Consider the following 14901-nt stretch of genomic DNA (forward strand, 5'->3'; position numbering starts at 1 on the left):
GAGGGGGATAATCACCTCCCTGCCCTGCTGCCACCCCTCTGTTGATGCAGCCCAGGATGCAGCTGGCTCACGTTCAGCTTTTCATTCACGAGAACCCAAGTCCTTCTCCACAGAGCTTCTCTTAAGGAGTTCTTCTCCCACTCTGTACTCATATCTGGGATTGTCCCGAAAGAAGTGCAACACCTTGCACTTGGCTTTGTTAAACCTCATTAGGTTTACATTGACGCACCTTTCAAGTCTGTTAAGGTTCCTCTGGATTACATCCCTTCCTTCTGTGGCATCAAACATACTGCTCAGCTCGGTGTCATCTGCAAACTTGCCAAGAGTGCACTCAATCCCATCATCTGTGTCACTGATAAAGATGTTAAAGAGCACTGGTCCCAAGACAGACCTCCAGGGGACAAACACTCGTCACCAGCCTCCACCTGGACAAAGGGACATTGACCAGAACCCTCTGCCTGCAACCATCCAACCAATTCCTTATCCACAGCTGAAGAAAAAAAAACAACAAAAAAAAAATCACTACAAACAGAGCAACTATCAGAAACCAGACTCTAAGCAGCAGCTTAAGTGGGTTAAAGAAGAAAAGAAGAAGGAAGAAAAAAAGATAGAAGTTGAGTGCAAGAATAGAAGCACCAAATACACTTTAAAGAATTCAGCTGTTCAAACAAGCTGTCGGAACACCACCGATCGTCAGAGCTAACACCGATGCAGACACTCATCTTTTCTGGATAGCTGAAACGCTCTAGAGCTCCAACACTATTTACAGGGAACACCTATATCTCTTTCGGTCACATGAGATGATGCTAAACTACACTAAAGAGATTACAGTTGTTGGAGACATCATAACATCCCTTTGGTGGCTGAAATCTCCTGTCAGTACAAGCCAATTAATCCAACAAATTAAAAATTCTACTCTGCCAAACAAAGATTATGCAGCCAGAACAACTGTAAGGACCACTCTCTTTGGTCTCCAGTGGAATATAAAACGCCAAACTGCCCTCAGATTTTAATTTCTGTTCAAGCACAGCTTTAGCCAACTTTATCAAACACCCAGATTTCAGCCAGAAATTCTCTACAAAGGGTTGGAGTGGGCTTTGGGAAGAGCCTTGTGTCCCTGGTGTGAATTCATCATGCTGGTGAGTGATACTGAGCATACCCAAATGCAACTACCAATTTGCAAGGCAAACTTCAGCCCCACGGCCAGAACAGGCATAGCTCACAGAAATACTACATCAAGCTAAGGAAGGAGAAGGAAACAAAAAAAAGGTAAATAAATAAATCAGTGAATAAGTAGTATGGAGACCACGAGCACTCTTAATCTATGTTTGCATACTGACTAGCACAACAAAACCCGCAAAGAGTTCAGATTTCAAAAATTTGAACACTAACATGATACAGACAGTATTCTTCTGATGGCAGCTCTAACATCCCTGAGGAGCAGGGAGCTGTGTGGCAGGGTCTGAACCACCTGTCTGATCATGGGAAGGGAAGCAAGAGAACAAACCCAAAATTACTGCAATCCAGCAGTTGGGCTGAAAGCAAGACAGTGCTTTTCAGCTGGCACAGAAACACAGTCTCATTCACAGGCAACATTACTTTACCATGAAGACCAATACACTCATGCTTTTAAGGAATCTTGAGGAATTTATCCGTACTGGAGAAGTATACTCTGCTTTAAGATTTAAAAAAATGCTCCAAAGAAAAATTGTTGATTCCAGAATCTACCCTTAGTTTCTCTTTCCTGTGACAAAAACAACCAGCCTACAGCCTGCTTCGGTCATCAGCCATCTCCTGTAAGGGATCAAAATCTATCTCCTTTCAGGATCACCAGCATCTCTGCACAAACACATTATTTAGTTCACCTGCTTGGAAAAGCTTAACAGGAGCCATATCGCACCGGTCAGAAGAAGACTGTCATGCTGAACACCCCCATTACAATCACAGAATAGCTTAGGTTGTAAGGGACCTAGAGATCATCGAGCTCCAACCCCCTGCTGCAGGCGCAGCTGCCAACTACTAGATCAGACTACCCAGGATGAATCTGGGTGCAGCTTCCTTTTCCCATTGGTCTCACCTGACAACTGCCAGCTAAGTGCAGTCTGCATACCACTCCTGGCTTCCCAGTCTGCCAGCTCCCTAAGACTCACCCTACAGATCACGTGATGACACAAATCAGGTCCGGGAACTCACCGCATCAGCAGGCTGAACCAGTTACAGGTCTGCTGCAGCACAAAGGAAGGCAGGGGGAGGGAGATGCAATCACCCCTGTAGGCAGCTATCAGATCAGATTTATCCTTTTAAGAAACCACACCCCTAAATAAGAATAATCACCACTGTTGCCCAATTCACAACACAAGAGAAAAAGCGTACACAGAGTTAGTGTGCTGTATAGCAAGTAAGCACACACCAGACTGGAAACCAGTTTGTACGGTGCTCTTCATGAGGCTGCTACAGGCAGAGCTGCGCTGCCAAAGTTAACCAAAGCACATTACTTCAGGTGTAAGCTGTTTGACAACCATCCACCACGGGGAAGCAGCTTCTCACGGGTGCATATCAGACTCACACTCACTTCCAAACACTGAGGAACCTGAGCAACACCAGACAGACGCACGTGCTGATGTGATGCTGCCAAGAGCAGTGTGCCTGGGTGTGCCAGCCACATGCTGGGGCTCCTCGGGGAGCCCAACATAAATCGCTTCAGCAAGGGACGGTGCGCGGGACCCCGCGCGAGGCCGCTACTCACATCCTGCCCACGCCCTCGTACATGCGGGTCTCGTCCACCAGCGTCATGATCTCGGTGTCGGTGAGATGTGCGTGCTTCTTGGTCTTGCTCAGCTGCTCGATCTGGATGTCGGCGAGCTTCACCTTCTGCTGCGTGTCCATCACCTTGGCCTGCAGCTCTGTGAAGGCCTGCGGGGGCAGAGCGGCACAGAGGGGGCTGGGGCCGGTCCGGGCGCTAAGGGGCGGGTGGGGCAGGGCTGAGCCAGCCCAGACTGCAGGGAGAGGGTGGGGAGGGGGAACGGGATGGGACGGAGAGTAGAGCGGGGGCCCGAGAGACCCGTTGGACAGAACCAGGCGCCCGTTACCTTCTTCAGCTCCAAGTCCACGGGCGCCGCCATCTTCCCCTCGCTCGGCGCCTGCGCGGTGGGAGCGCGGGGCGGGACTGGGGGCTGGAGGAAATGCAGCCAGGCCGTAGAGTCATAGAATGGCTTGGGCAGGAGGGGATCACGACGGTCGCCAAGTTCCAACCCCCCTGCCACAGGCAGGGCCACCAACCTCCAGATCTGGTAATAGACCAGGTTGCCCAGGGCCCCATCCAACCTGGCTTTGAACACCTCCAGGGATGGAGCACCCACAGCTTCTCTGGACAGCCTATTCCAGCACCTAGCCACTCTCTCTGTGAAGAACTTCCCCCGACATCTAAGCTAAACCTTCCCTCCTTGAGCTTAAAACCATTCCCCCTTGTTCTATCACTATCCACTCGAGTAAAAAGTTGATTCCCCTCATTTTTAAAATGCCCTTTAAAATACTGGAACGCTGCAATGAGGTCTCCTCACAGCCTTCTCTTCTCAAGGCTGAACAAGTCCAGCTCCCTCAGCCTTTGTAGGGGAGGTGCTCCAGCCCTCTAATCATCTTCGTGCCCCTCCTCTGGAAGGAATGGAACCGCTTGTGGGGCTGTGGCTGTTCCCAAAGGGAGGCAGCAAGGACAGCTTTTGGGGTTTCTCCTTGGCTGCCTCCCTTGGGCAGTGCAGGCCAAGCTGTGCTCCTGCAGTACTGCAGGCTCTTCTGCTCCCACCCACTGCTGCTGCCAGGCTGGCAGTGAGGAGCACGGCTGTGAGGTGAGTGACGGCAGTGCTGTGCAGGCAGGTGCACTTGGTTATCAAATGGGCTGCTGTAACATACTGTTGGATTTGGTTTGTTTTTTTCTTGTTAGTTTGTTTTTAAATTAAATCCAGAGTTGGGATTTTGCCTGCCTGTGAGCCTTCGCTCTGGAGAATAGCCAATGTTCATGGAGGAGGAGGTGTGCTGCAGGCCAAAGTGCTCTGCACCGGGGCACAAGGGCTGCCAGCAGTGGGATGGAGCACTCTGAGAGAGGCAGGCTGGGTGACAGGGCTCAGTGCATTGCTCCAGGCCCCTGTCTGTACTCCCGGGTCCAGGGCTGAGTGAGCAGTGGCAGGCACCCAGAGGCCTTGATGTGACCCCGCTGCTGAGCCCCTGTGTGCAGATACTGGTGTGTGGCCAGGGCAAGGCTCAGCTGCTGAAGGAAGAGGCCCAGGTGATCACCAGGCTCCTGCAGAAAGGCCTACAGGCCTCTGCTGCATGGCTCACCTTCCCTGCACCACGCCTGGGGCTCAGCAGGACCCAATGGTGGCACAGGTAGTAACACAACTGCTGTCATGGTGCCTCAGTGCAGCCAGAGCTGCCCCAGGGGCCTTGTCTCTGCCCCCTCTGGATATCCACAGGGCTCCTATCCTTTCTTAGCCCAGAAAGCAGAGACAGGCATCTTCCCACTCTCTACACCTTCAAATACATTCTTATCTCCTGTTCTGTTAGATTACCATCCCTGAGCATCCCTGCTTGCCCCACAGACCAGGGTGCATGCCTGCATGGCAGACACGCAGAGGGCAGTAGAGCTCTGGGCAGAATAGCAATGATGACACATCCCCATGGCTCTCAGAGCTACTACTACAGGGAGCACCTCCCCTGCTCCTAGTCTTATCTGCATGGAGCAGGTCCAGGGCTAGAACACTGTCCCTCAGCTTGCTGCCCCAAGACAGTGACTGCCATGGCCCCATCACAGGCAGGACCGTCGCAGCAGTCATGTGGCCCTTGTGCTTCCATCCTCCCTGTGCAGAGCACCATGAGCTGGGTGCCCACAGGCTGGAATCTCTGCCCACCCCCAGTCAGCAGTTTCTGCTGTTCACCCAGCTGGGGTTTGCAAAGGCTTTCACCCACACTACTGCACCTCCTGCTCACGCCTTCCCATACAGAGCAAAAATCAACACAAAAATTCCAGCCGTATGCAGAAAAACATTCCAGCTAAGCTATTTTCAATGCTGCCAGCCTGGGCCAGGCAGAGCTGCCCATGAGGAGTAGCAGGACAGCGCTCTGGGCTGGAGCCAGAGCGCGAGAGCAGTGCAGGGATGCTGAGGTGCAGCAAGGTGATGCACAACAAAAGGGCCTCCTGCTCAGTAACTGGAGATGTTAGTTAGTTAATAGGCATTGACAAGCTCCAAAGTTGGGAATGTCATTAAACCAACATTAAGGCTCATGCAAGGCAGAATCAGCAACTTGGGCTGCTACAGCTGTGAGGGGCTTTTGCTCTCCAGATGATAATGCACAAGGATACCCCCTGTTAAAAACCCACTTCCCATCTGCCACAACTGCGTACTTTAAACCCTCTGTCCTGGGAAGCACTGCAGAGCCCAGGTGTTGCTTCATTGCCCCTGCCCACACCCAGCTTTTGCTTCACCAGCTGCACAAGAGGCTTGAACTCGTAAAGTCACTTCCTAAGCAACTCACAATCCCTCCCCCAGGCAGCAGCTGAGCACAGAGATTATTCCACGCGTTACCAGAGCTGAGTTTGGGCTAGCCTTCTCCAAAACACAAACCTTTTGCAGAGTACTTGCTGCCCTTGCTTTAGCATACATTCTAGGAGCATGAGCAGAAAGACATAGCTTAGCATTCCTTTTTGAAAATTCAAGTTTGATACCTGCAAAAGCAAAAAGGACTAGAGGAAAGCAGACTTTCTGCAGTGGGATAGCCATTTTTGTCTGCTTCAAGTCTCGCCACTGCCCCTGTAGAAGTCCAAGGAAGAGAACATACAAGCAATGTGGGGGTCATTTATACAGCAGAATCAGGAACGGGCTCTGAATCACAATCCAAAATACTATGAGTGACCACAGCCCTCAGTACACCTAGCAGCTCCTGCAGGGCAGCCGTGGGCTTCCAACTCTGGATCTTCAGCCAAATGCTGGCTAAAAACCACTAACCATTCCTGCCTGCATTGAACTGAGATCGGAGTGGCTGAACTCAAGGAGGCTTTGCTTCATCCACAGCTACCCAAACACTGCACCCATTCACGAGCCAGCCAAGATACAAGAACACATGTGGGGCTGACCCAGCTGCAGGCTTCAGAGCAAGGGGCAGAGCAGATCACACCCCAGCTCCTCACAACCCACCCCTCTGGGGAGTACCCCAGCAGGAGCCACCCTGCTGCACGACAGCAGGCTTGAGATCTGTGCCACTGTTCCACAGCAGCTCCAGGGTGATTTTAGTACCCCACCAGAAAGGACAAGTTGTTACACGTAGCCTTTGGAGAACAGACTCCTTCCCACCTCTATTAAATCAACAACTCAAGTGTTTGTTACAAAGTTATTTATTAGAATATTACATTGCACTTAAAAAATAAAGGAGGTCTGACCCACACAAGGGTCATCTCGACCTACACAAAGGGTGGAGAGGCAGACCTCCAATAAATATAAATACTATGTACAATTTATCTAAAATAAATATATAATTTAAAAGGAACATTCTCATGTTAAATAGCTGTTACCCTCCCACCCCTCCTGTGCCCACGGAAGCCTCGAGCCTGCTCTCCAAGCCTTTCACAGTTTGTTCCCCTGCACGCACTGCAGCAGGCAGCCCCAAGCTGCTGGAGAGCCCCATACAGCCGGCTCAGCTCAGAGCCTGCCCGAGAGCATCGCTCCCAGCCTCCTCCACCTGGAGGCTGCCAAAGCTCCCTGCAGCGGCACCGCTGCCTGGCAAGCCCCGAAGCGGCCCTGTCCTGCTGTGCTGCAGGGTCCCAAGCGCTGGCTCCACGGCTCGCATCTTCCAGGAGGTAGAACTGCATCAGTGCCAAGCCCTGAAACACAGCATCAGGGGAATGGTCACTGCCTGGCTATGCACCTAGTGCATCATCTAATATGCGGGGTTTGGAGCAGAGCTGAGGCAGGCTGGGGGCACCCCAGCAACCACTGACACACGGGAAGAGCACACCCAGCCACAGTGACAGAGAAACATCATGGGGCACTCCCATGCCCAGCTGCAAGGCATTACGCTGGTGCAAGTAATGAGCAAAGAACAAGTAGGAGGGAAAAGGAAGCTTTTTATATACGTATATAAATAGAGGCAATATCTAAGGAGGGGAAATGACTCAGTGGATCAGACAGAGGGTACAAAACAAATTGCAGGGGGGGCAGCGGGGAGGACAGAGAAAGCAGTTTCACTGCTGCCAAATGTCACCAAACCATGCAGCAACAGGCCCAAGGAGGGACATAAAGGAGGAGGCAAGAGAATCATAGAATCCTTAGAGTTGGAAGGGGCCTCTAAAGGCCATCTAGTCCAATTTCCCTGCAATGAACAGGGACATGCACAGCTACATCAGGTTGCCCAGGGCCTTATCCAGCCTCACCTTGAAAGTCTCCAGGGATGGGGCATCAACCACATCACTGGGCAACCTGTTCCAGGGCCTCACCACCCTCAGTGTTAAAGACTTTTTCCTTACATCCAACCTAAATCTACCCTCTTTGAGCATTAAGCCATTTCCCCTTGTTCTATCACCACAGACCCTGCTAAAGAGTCTGTCCCCTTCTTTCCTGTGGCTCCCCTTTAGATAATGAAAGGTCAAGAATATCAAAGGAAAAGGGTTTGAATGGGAAGCAAAGACGGCTGGGCCCAAGAAGAACAGCCCAGGCTCTTAGGCCACATCCAGCAATCTGCCTCTTCAGCCTCCAAGCACATCTAGCTCATGCCTGGCTCTGACACAGGATCACACAGTGGTCCCAGAGAGCAGGAAAAGCAGAGCACTCAGTAGTACCCCAGCCCCACCATAGCCCCATGCCCAGCAAGGGCTCACCTTGCCAGCACCTGGCATCCTCAGTGATTCACAGTGATGCCCAGCTTTATTTTTTCTTCATTTTCTACATCGTAGACACCCCTCTTGTGACACCTGTGAGGCCAAGCAGAGATGCTCAGAGCATGGAGCAGCTGCCCCCACCACTCCTACATGCAGCCTTCCTGGGGACATGGCTCCAGCAGCACAGCCCCCTTCCACCCACCTGAACATCAGCAAGGCCGTGATGATGACAAGGCACAGTGAGGACAGGACCACTGCAACAACAGCAAGTGCTGTGGTGTGGTCATACGTGCTCGGAGGATGCTCTACAGGCAGCAAGAGGCCGTGGCATCTCTCTCCATGATATCCTGGCTGGCATCTGGGGAAAAAGAACAGATTTTAAGGATGGCAGTGGCCAAGCAGTGGGATGTTGGGCCCCTTACACCTAAGCACAAAGAAAGCTACCTCTGCTCAGCCCTGGCCAGCACCCTGCCCATTCTCCATGGACCCTACCGTGAGCTTTGAGGCCTGGTAGCACCACTGCCTCCTGGTACTGGAAAGTTCTGCTTCTTCTGCATCCCTACCCCAAGCATCACATGAAGACTCCTGGCAAGGCCAGTTCCATTCTCGGGGGACAGACAGTAGGGACACAGGAGAGCCCAGCAGGCTGCCATGGGCAGGTTCCTGGGGCATGCAGCAGTGGGCTGTGTGAGGCAGGCTGCAGCTTGAGGGAGGGGAAGGCCTAGGGCTCAGTGCTTCCCCTGGAGCAGGGTTTCCCCTGCTTTTAGCCAACAGGCAGGTGGGAGGTTGCTCACATACCAGAAATAACGATCCCCGTCAGAGCCATGGGGCAGCCACCCAAGCCCGCCCTGTGAGCCAAGGCATGCCAGCATGATCAGCTGAATGCACCCAGCACCACCAACGCCATGTAGAGCCAAGCAGCAATGCCAGCTCCTCCCTACATCCAGCTCTGCTGCCTGGGGCACAGCACTGAGGCCACTCTAACACCACTGCATGCCAACATTCCCACCCATGTAGTAGAGCTGAGCACCGTGCCCCAGCACCCCATCCAGCAGCATCCAGCCTCAGCCCCAGGATCTGCCAGAGGGAACAGACATTTAGAAGACCCTGTGACAGTGCTGGCACAGCTGGAGCCAGCTGTGAGCTCTGTTTTCTGAGAGCCAAGAGCAGTGGCCAGGCAAACAGCCACAATCTGACACCAGTCACAGACATGAGGCCTTGTTACAGAAGGGATGGAGCTGTTTTCCCTAAGGACAGTCCAGAGGTGGGCCACTGGGCTGATGCCAGCACCAAGGCTGGAATACCCCCACCATCTGCGTATCCCCAGATGTCCTCCTTTGGCCTCTGGAACCAAGGGGACACCTGCTAGGAAGGGGACGTGGCTGTCCCAGCCCCATGGGGCTGGTGCTGCAGCCTGCCTCACACTGGGACAGGAGCCCCAGCTGATCCTGGAGCTGTCCCAAAAGCCCTGTTGAAGGGCCCAGCAACAACTTCATGACAGCCTCCAGGCACAGAAATCTAAGTGGTTCACGGAGCTCCATGGGCCCTGATCCCCACAAACCGCCAGGCACGAGAGCTGCTGGGCACTGTAAGCCAGGGAGCTATTATCTTCCCCGGGCTCTGGGCTGGGTGGCTCAGGGGATTGATAGCAGAGAACAAAGCCTCTTATATCCGCCAGCTCAACCTCTGCCCACGTCAGCAGGGATCAGGCGCACACCCTTGGCCACTTCCTGAGGCAGCCATGCTGGATCCAGGTGCCCAGGCAGCAAACTATTTCTCCTCTCTGCTTGCCTCCTCTGATCCTTGATCACCACCTGCACCCCCATGGGGTGCAAGAGGGAATGTACAGACCCTTGCGCAGACACAGTCTCATCCCTCAGGGCCAGAGGACCATCAGCACATAGCTTTGGCAGAGAGTCCCCCAAGAAGCTGCCTCCATCCTGTCTGCCCCACAGTGCCACAGCAGCCAGATGTTCAGTGACCTCTCTGGGCCCAACTACAGCTGAAGGGAAGTCAACATCATAGAATCATAGAATGGCCTGAGTTGAACAGGACCTTAAAATCATCAAGTTTCAACCCCCCTGCTGAGTGCAGGGTCACCAACCACTAGACCAGGCTGCCCAGAGCCACGTCCAGCCTGGACATCCAGGCACCTTCCAGCACCTTGCCCCTACAGTGAGTTCAATTCCTCCAAATCCCACAGCCACAGCCTCTGCTGAGCTCAGCCAGAGCTCACAGAGCTGACACCATGCAGGCAGGGGGTGCTGGAGCCTCTGCCCTAAGGCTGGATGGATTTTGGCAAGAGCCAAATTTGTCTGAAGGAGCAAATCCAGGCCAAAGTTTCTCAGTGCTCTTCAAGCTGCACAGTGTGCAGAGAGGACACGGAGTCAGAGAAATCCCTGCACGAATGGGGAATGAGCACTAAAAATATCCCCTACGCTCTTCCTTTGCGCTGCCTGGAGAATTCAAGGAACAATGACAAGGCTTCCCCGGCACGCAGCAGTCACTCACATGCAGGATGGAGCACCCAGTTCTCTGATGTATTTGCATTCACCATGAATGCAGAAATCCTTGTACTTCCGCAGGCATGGGTCCCTCTTTTTCCCCAGGCCTTTTCCTTTTCTTCTTTTATTCCCATTCCCCTTTTTCTTAGGAGTAACTGGGCCTTGAGGCTTTGACAAGAAGGCAACTGAAAAACAATTTCAAAAGGAGAAAAAAAATCGATCATCTCAATTTGTCATTTAAAGACGAAGGCAGAGCAGCACAGCCCCAGTGGCTGTGGCCAACTCAACCCTGGCATTTGCACAGCCTTTTGTTCTGTCTGCCCCCAAGCAGAGGTTTTTCCATTTTTCCAGATTTTCACAAATATCACGGCCTTTCTGATTCATACAAATAATTCTAAAGGAAATAAAGGAACAAGTAATCAAGAAACCAGGGTGAAAAACAGAGCTTTATACATCTCAAATGTTGCTATTATGCCCACCAGTTTCCACTGCACACAGAAGACTACTAATTGCACAGTTATCTGGCTTTTATTTCCCTGGTCTTTTGTAAGAATCCATTCATGGCCCCGAGGGATGCTCCTTCCTGTGGTTAAAAGGATGCTTGCATGCAGGACAAGAGCAGGATTAAATGAGTGAACCCAGGTCAATTTTTGGTTTTGCAAAACCAAGCGGATGGCAAAGGAAGCATTCCCATGAATTGCAAAGGTATTCTTTAATTGCAGGGCAGAAGCTGGTGGGGTTTGGTCCGAGGCCAGCTCCCTGTCAGGCTGGTGGGAACCAGAGCACCGAGTTCCTTGCACACTCCCTGCAGACACAGGGCAAAACCATATTAGAATAATTTAAGATGAGCAGGTGCCAGAATTAAGCCCCTCACTCAGCCTCGCAGGATTCCGACAGCAGAGGACACTCGCTGCTTGGACAGGGACTGCACAGCTCTCCCTGACCACAGCACTCGGTAACTGCAGCAACACTGTGGGAACACAAGCTGAGCCCTGCACTAGCTGGGGAGGGGACACAGGGGAGCAGGCAGCACATCGAACCTGGCTGGTTCCAGACTTCTACCCAGCAGCTCCCTTGTACAGCGAGCCCTCAGCAAGCTCCTCCTCCCCACGTGTGAACCTCTCGTGCTGCGGAACTCCATCTGCACGTCTAGGAAGTCGTTTCGCAACTTCAACATCCTTCAAGGATGAAGAAGGAAACTGATACACCAGGAAACTGGGGCTTGGAGAAACCCCCAAGCACAGGTGAGGTACCAGGCTGCAGGCAGCTTTTCTGGGGCAAGGGCTGTGCCCTCACCTTGCTCCCTCACCCCCAGGCACCCCACTGAGGGCCTCTGCTGTCATCACCCCCATCCCAGGGCTCTGCCTCGTGTTGGAAGTCAGAGGTGGGAAAACTGTCCCAGCCCAGGCAGGTAGGGGGATGCCAACAGCATCCTTGGTGCTCTGGGTCCTGGGGGGCTGCAGCACGGGGAGGAAGGCAGCTTCAACACAGGGTAGACTTATTTGTCCGTAGCTCAATTCGAGGCATTGAGGGAGCATTCCGCAAGGCCGCAGACTACTGCTGCCCCCTGTGCCACCAGCCCGAGCCCGCTGGGACGCATGGAAGAGACCACCTCGCCCCACCCCCTACCACCACACCGCCCGCCAAGCGGGGAGTCCCGCAGCGCTTCCCAGGGCCGGGTCTCCTTCGGGAGGGGCTCAGCTCGAGCAGAGCGGGGGCTGAGCCACTCTCAGCAGAGAGCAGAGAGCTGACAAGGAGGGAACAGGAGGGAGGGAGGCGAGAGCGACCCACACGGGGCTGAGAGCGCTCTGCCAGGTGCCGGGTTACCGAGCACGCCACGAGCGGAGGGCCGGGCAGGTGCAGGTCCCCTCATTCTCACGCAGCCCCTGGGACGCCCCCAACTCCCAACCCAAGGAAGAGGAGCCAAGCGCGACAGCGCGGAGCGCTCTACAGCGGGGCGGTGTCCCCGGCCGGGACTTGCCGCTGACGAGCCCCGGGCATAAAAAGCAGCCGCGCGTGGGCGGTGGTGAGTCACGGCGGTCGCCCCGCCGCCGGGGTCGCGCTCGGGAAAGAGGCTCCTGTCCGCCACCAGCCCGGGGCTGCCTCGGCACGGCTCTCCCCTCCCGGGCCGAGCTCGGGCTGCCGCTCGCCTCACCCGGGAGCGCTCCAGACCTCCGGCGCAAAGCGAAGGGGCGCCGGCGCCCAACGCGCGGCCCCGAGTGACCCCACGGCGCTCCGCAGCCGCCGCCGCCGCCGCCTTGAGCCCCTCCCACCCTACGAGTTCCCCGCTCCGGCCAAGGCCCCGCCGCCACGTCCCAGCCCCACCGGCAGCTCCGCCGGGTCCCCCTGGGTTTCTCCTCGACCAAAGTCCCGTCCCCACTCCACCCCCCAACCCCCCTCCCCGCTCCACTCAGGGGCTGCTCCGGACCCCCCTCCCGCTCCCGCCGCCCGCACGTACCTCTCGGCAGCTCGCTGAGCGCGTCCCCCGAGGCCGCTCTGCCGCCCTCCTCCTCCGCGGTGCCCACCAGCAGTGGGGCCGTGGCCGGGTCTGGCACCACGCCGCCGCCCTCGTGCAGCAGCACCTCGTTGTGAAGCACCCCGACGTGCGGACCGTCGCGGCCGAACCCGCCTGTTGCCGCCGCACACACTGAGGGGAGCGAGGTGCGGTGAGACGGGTGAGATGAGACCGAACGCATCGCACCCCTCGCCCGCTCCCGGAACCCCCCGAAACCGAACCCCCAGCTCCGCACCTGCCACTAGCAAAGCGTGGATCAGCACCGCCCGCCCGTCCATGGCCGGGCACAGCGTCCCAGCAGCCGCTCCGCTCCGCAGCGACTCTCGGCCCCCACGGCCCCGCCGCGGGTAGAAGGCGGCGGGGCGGAGCTGGGCGGGACTGGGGGCCGTCCCTCCCCCGCGAAGGGCTTCCTCGGGTATTCACGGGGCCGCCTCCGTCGGGGTACGAACGCTGCGGTGCGAGGAGCAGCAGGATGCTCTCTGGAGCCTGGTGCTAGAGCGGAAAGCGGTTTGGGGAGGAGCGGGGCTCGGCTAAGCACCGCCAGCGAGGTGTTGGAAGCAGAGCTCACCGGCTCGGAGCTGAAACCTCCTCCTTGGTACTGGCACTGGGGCTGGCACCCACTGGAAAACTAGCAATAGGACAAGAGGTGAAAGCCTCGTGTTGCACCAGGGAACGTTCAGGTTGGATATTAGGAAACGCTTCTGCGCAGAGAGTGGTGACGCATTGGAGCAGACTGCCCAGGGTGGTGGTGCAGTCACCGTCCCTGTAGGTGTTCCAGGAATGTGGAGATGTGTCACTGAGGAACATGGTTAGTGGGCACAGTAGGGACTGGTCAATGGTTGAACTTGGTGATCTTAGTGGTCTTTTCCAACCCTCATGATTCTATGATTCAGCCATGTGAATCTTGCCCTGTTACCACTCAGTGTTGATGGGAGACAGCTCAGCATGGCAGCCTGCAGAGGTAGTGGAGGTCCTTTTTGTCAGAGGACATAACTGCAGAGTATGCGAAGGGCCATGGAGAGGCTGAAGGGGCTGGAGAACCTCTTTATGGGACAGGCTGAGGGAGCTGCAGTGTTCTGCCTGGAGGAGACCCAGGGGAGACCTTATCAGTGCCCATAAATACTTGAAGGCAGAACACGTAGAGGACAGAGCCAGGCTCCTCTCAGTGTGCCCAGTGCCAGAACAGGAGGTGAAGAGCACACACTGCAGCACAGGCGGCTGCCTCTGAACGTCAGGCAACACTGCTGTGCTGTGTGGGTGGCAGAGTGCAGGCACAGGGACCAGAGATGCTGTGGGGTCTCCTCCTGAGAGATCTCTGAAGTCATGCATGTGGCTCTGCTGGGACAGGGCTGGGCCAGATGGACCCAGACATCCCCACCAGCCTCAGCCACATGTGACTCCGTGATAAGACCTCGAGCCACCTCTGTGCCTGGATGGCGAGGCCATTAACCAGGTTGACTTGGGGCTTCCCCTTGGAATGTTGCACATCAGCAGGTCGTCCTGGCTGCTGGCCCCATTGCTCCAGCAGTCTGCGTCCTCTACCACGCTGGGAACCGCTTTGGGTTGTGTTGTGTTTGGCCTTATTTTCATCCCAGGTGACAGGCCAGAAAACACTGGTGATGCCAAACATTGGGCAAGTGCAATGGCCAGGCATTGTTCCAAGTTGCATTTGGCATGGCTGCCTGCCCTGCATTGTTCCTGGTGGTAGCTCAAATTCCCAGGCCCCAAACCCTGATTCCAGTTTCGGTTCCACACAGCACAGCAGCGATGTGATTAAATATTCCTGTGATTGTTGTTGTTGTCTCCAAGGAATACTGCTGGATTTGGTAACCCTCCACTCACACCCTCTGCTTTGCCCAGACCTGATTTTTGCAATTGTTTGCTGGATGGTTTTCCTTCCAGCTCCTCCGGTCATCATCAGCCTTTAAGAATTTGGATCAGAGGCAACACAGGCGAGGTGAGTGTGTCACCACACGGCAGCTCCTGCCTCACTGACCTGCGATGTGCCAGCACCTCCGGCA

General features: G+C 55.0%; 2 protein-coding genes across 3 annotated transcripts in view; both read right to left on the bottom strand.

Moving 5' to 3' along the window:
- The window catches only part of PFDN1 (prefoldin subunit 1), a 32220-nt gene extending 29013 nt beyond the window's left edge, over positions 1 to 3207 (bottom strand). The window contains exons 1-2 of the mRNA XM_021410107.1: positions 3090 to 3207; positions 2747 to 2913 (exon numbers count right to left, since the gene is read on the bottom strand). Coding sequence (XP_021265782.1) covers positions 2747 to 2913; positions 3090 to 3122 — 200 coding nt within the window. The 5' untranslated portion in view covers positions 3123 to 3207. The remainder of the gene's footprint in view (positions 1 to 2746; positions 2914 to 3089) is intronic.
- Positions 6365 to 13321, bottom strand: HBEGF (heparin binding EGF like growth factor). 2 transcript variants are annotated; one of them, XM_021410105.1, is made up of 6 exons: positions 13116 to 13308; positions 12824 to 13012; positions 10373 to 10550; positions 8064 to 8219; positions 7862 to 7954; positions 6365 to 6868 (listed from the first exon to the last, which is right to left on the bottom strand). In XM_021410105.1, the coding sequence occupies exons 1-5, from the start codon at positions 13156 to 13158 to the stop codon at positions 7882 to 7884; spliced, it is 639 nt and encodes a 212-aa protein (XP_021265780.1). In that variant the 5' UTR covers positions 13159 to 13308; the 3' UTR covers positions 6365 to 6868; positions 7862 to 7881. The 2 variants fall into 2 exon arrangements, with proteins under 2 accessions (XP_021265780.1, XP_021265781.1); XM_021410106.1 differs by lacking the exon at positions 7862 to 7954 and having other exon boundaries at positions 13116 to 13321.

The sequence above is a fragment of the Numida meleagris genome, chromosome 12 (assembly GCF_002078875.1).
Source record: "Numida meleagris isolate 19003 breed g44 Domestic line chromosome 12, NumMel1.0, whole genome shotgun sequence".
Lineage (NCBI taxonomy): Eukaryota > Metazoa > Chordata > Aves > Galliformes > Numididae > Numida > Numida meleagris.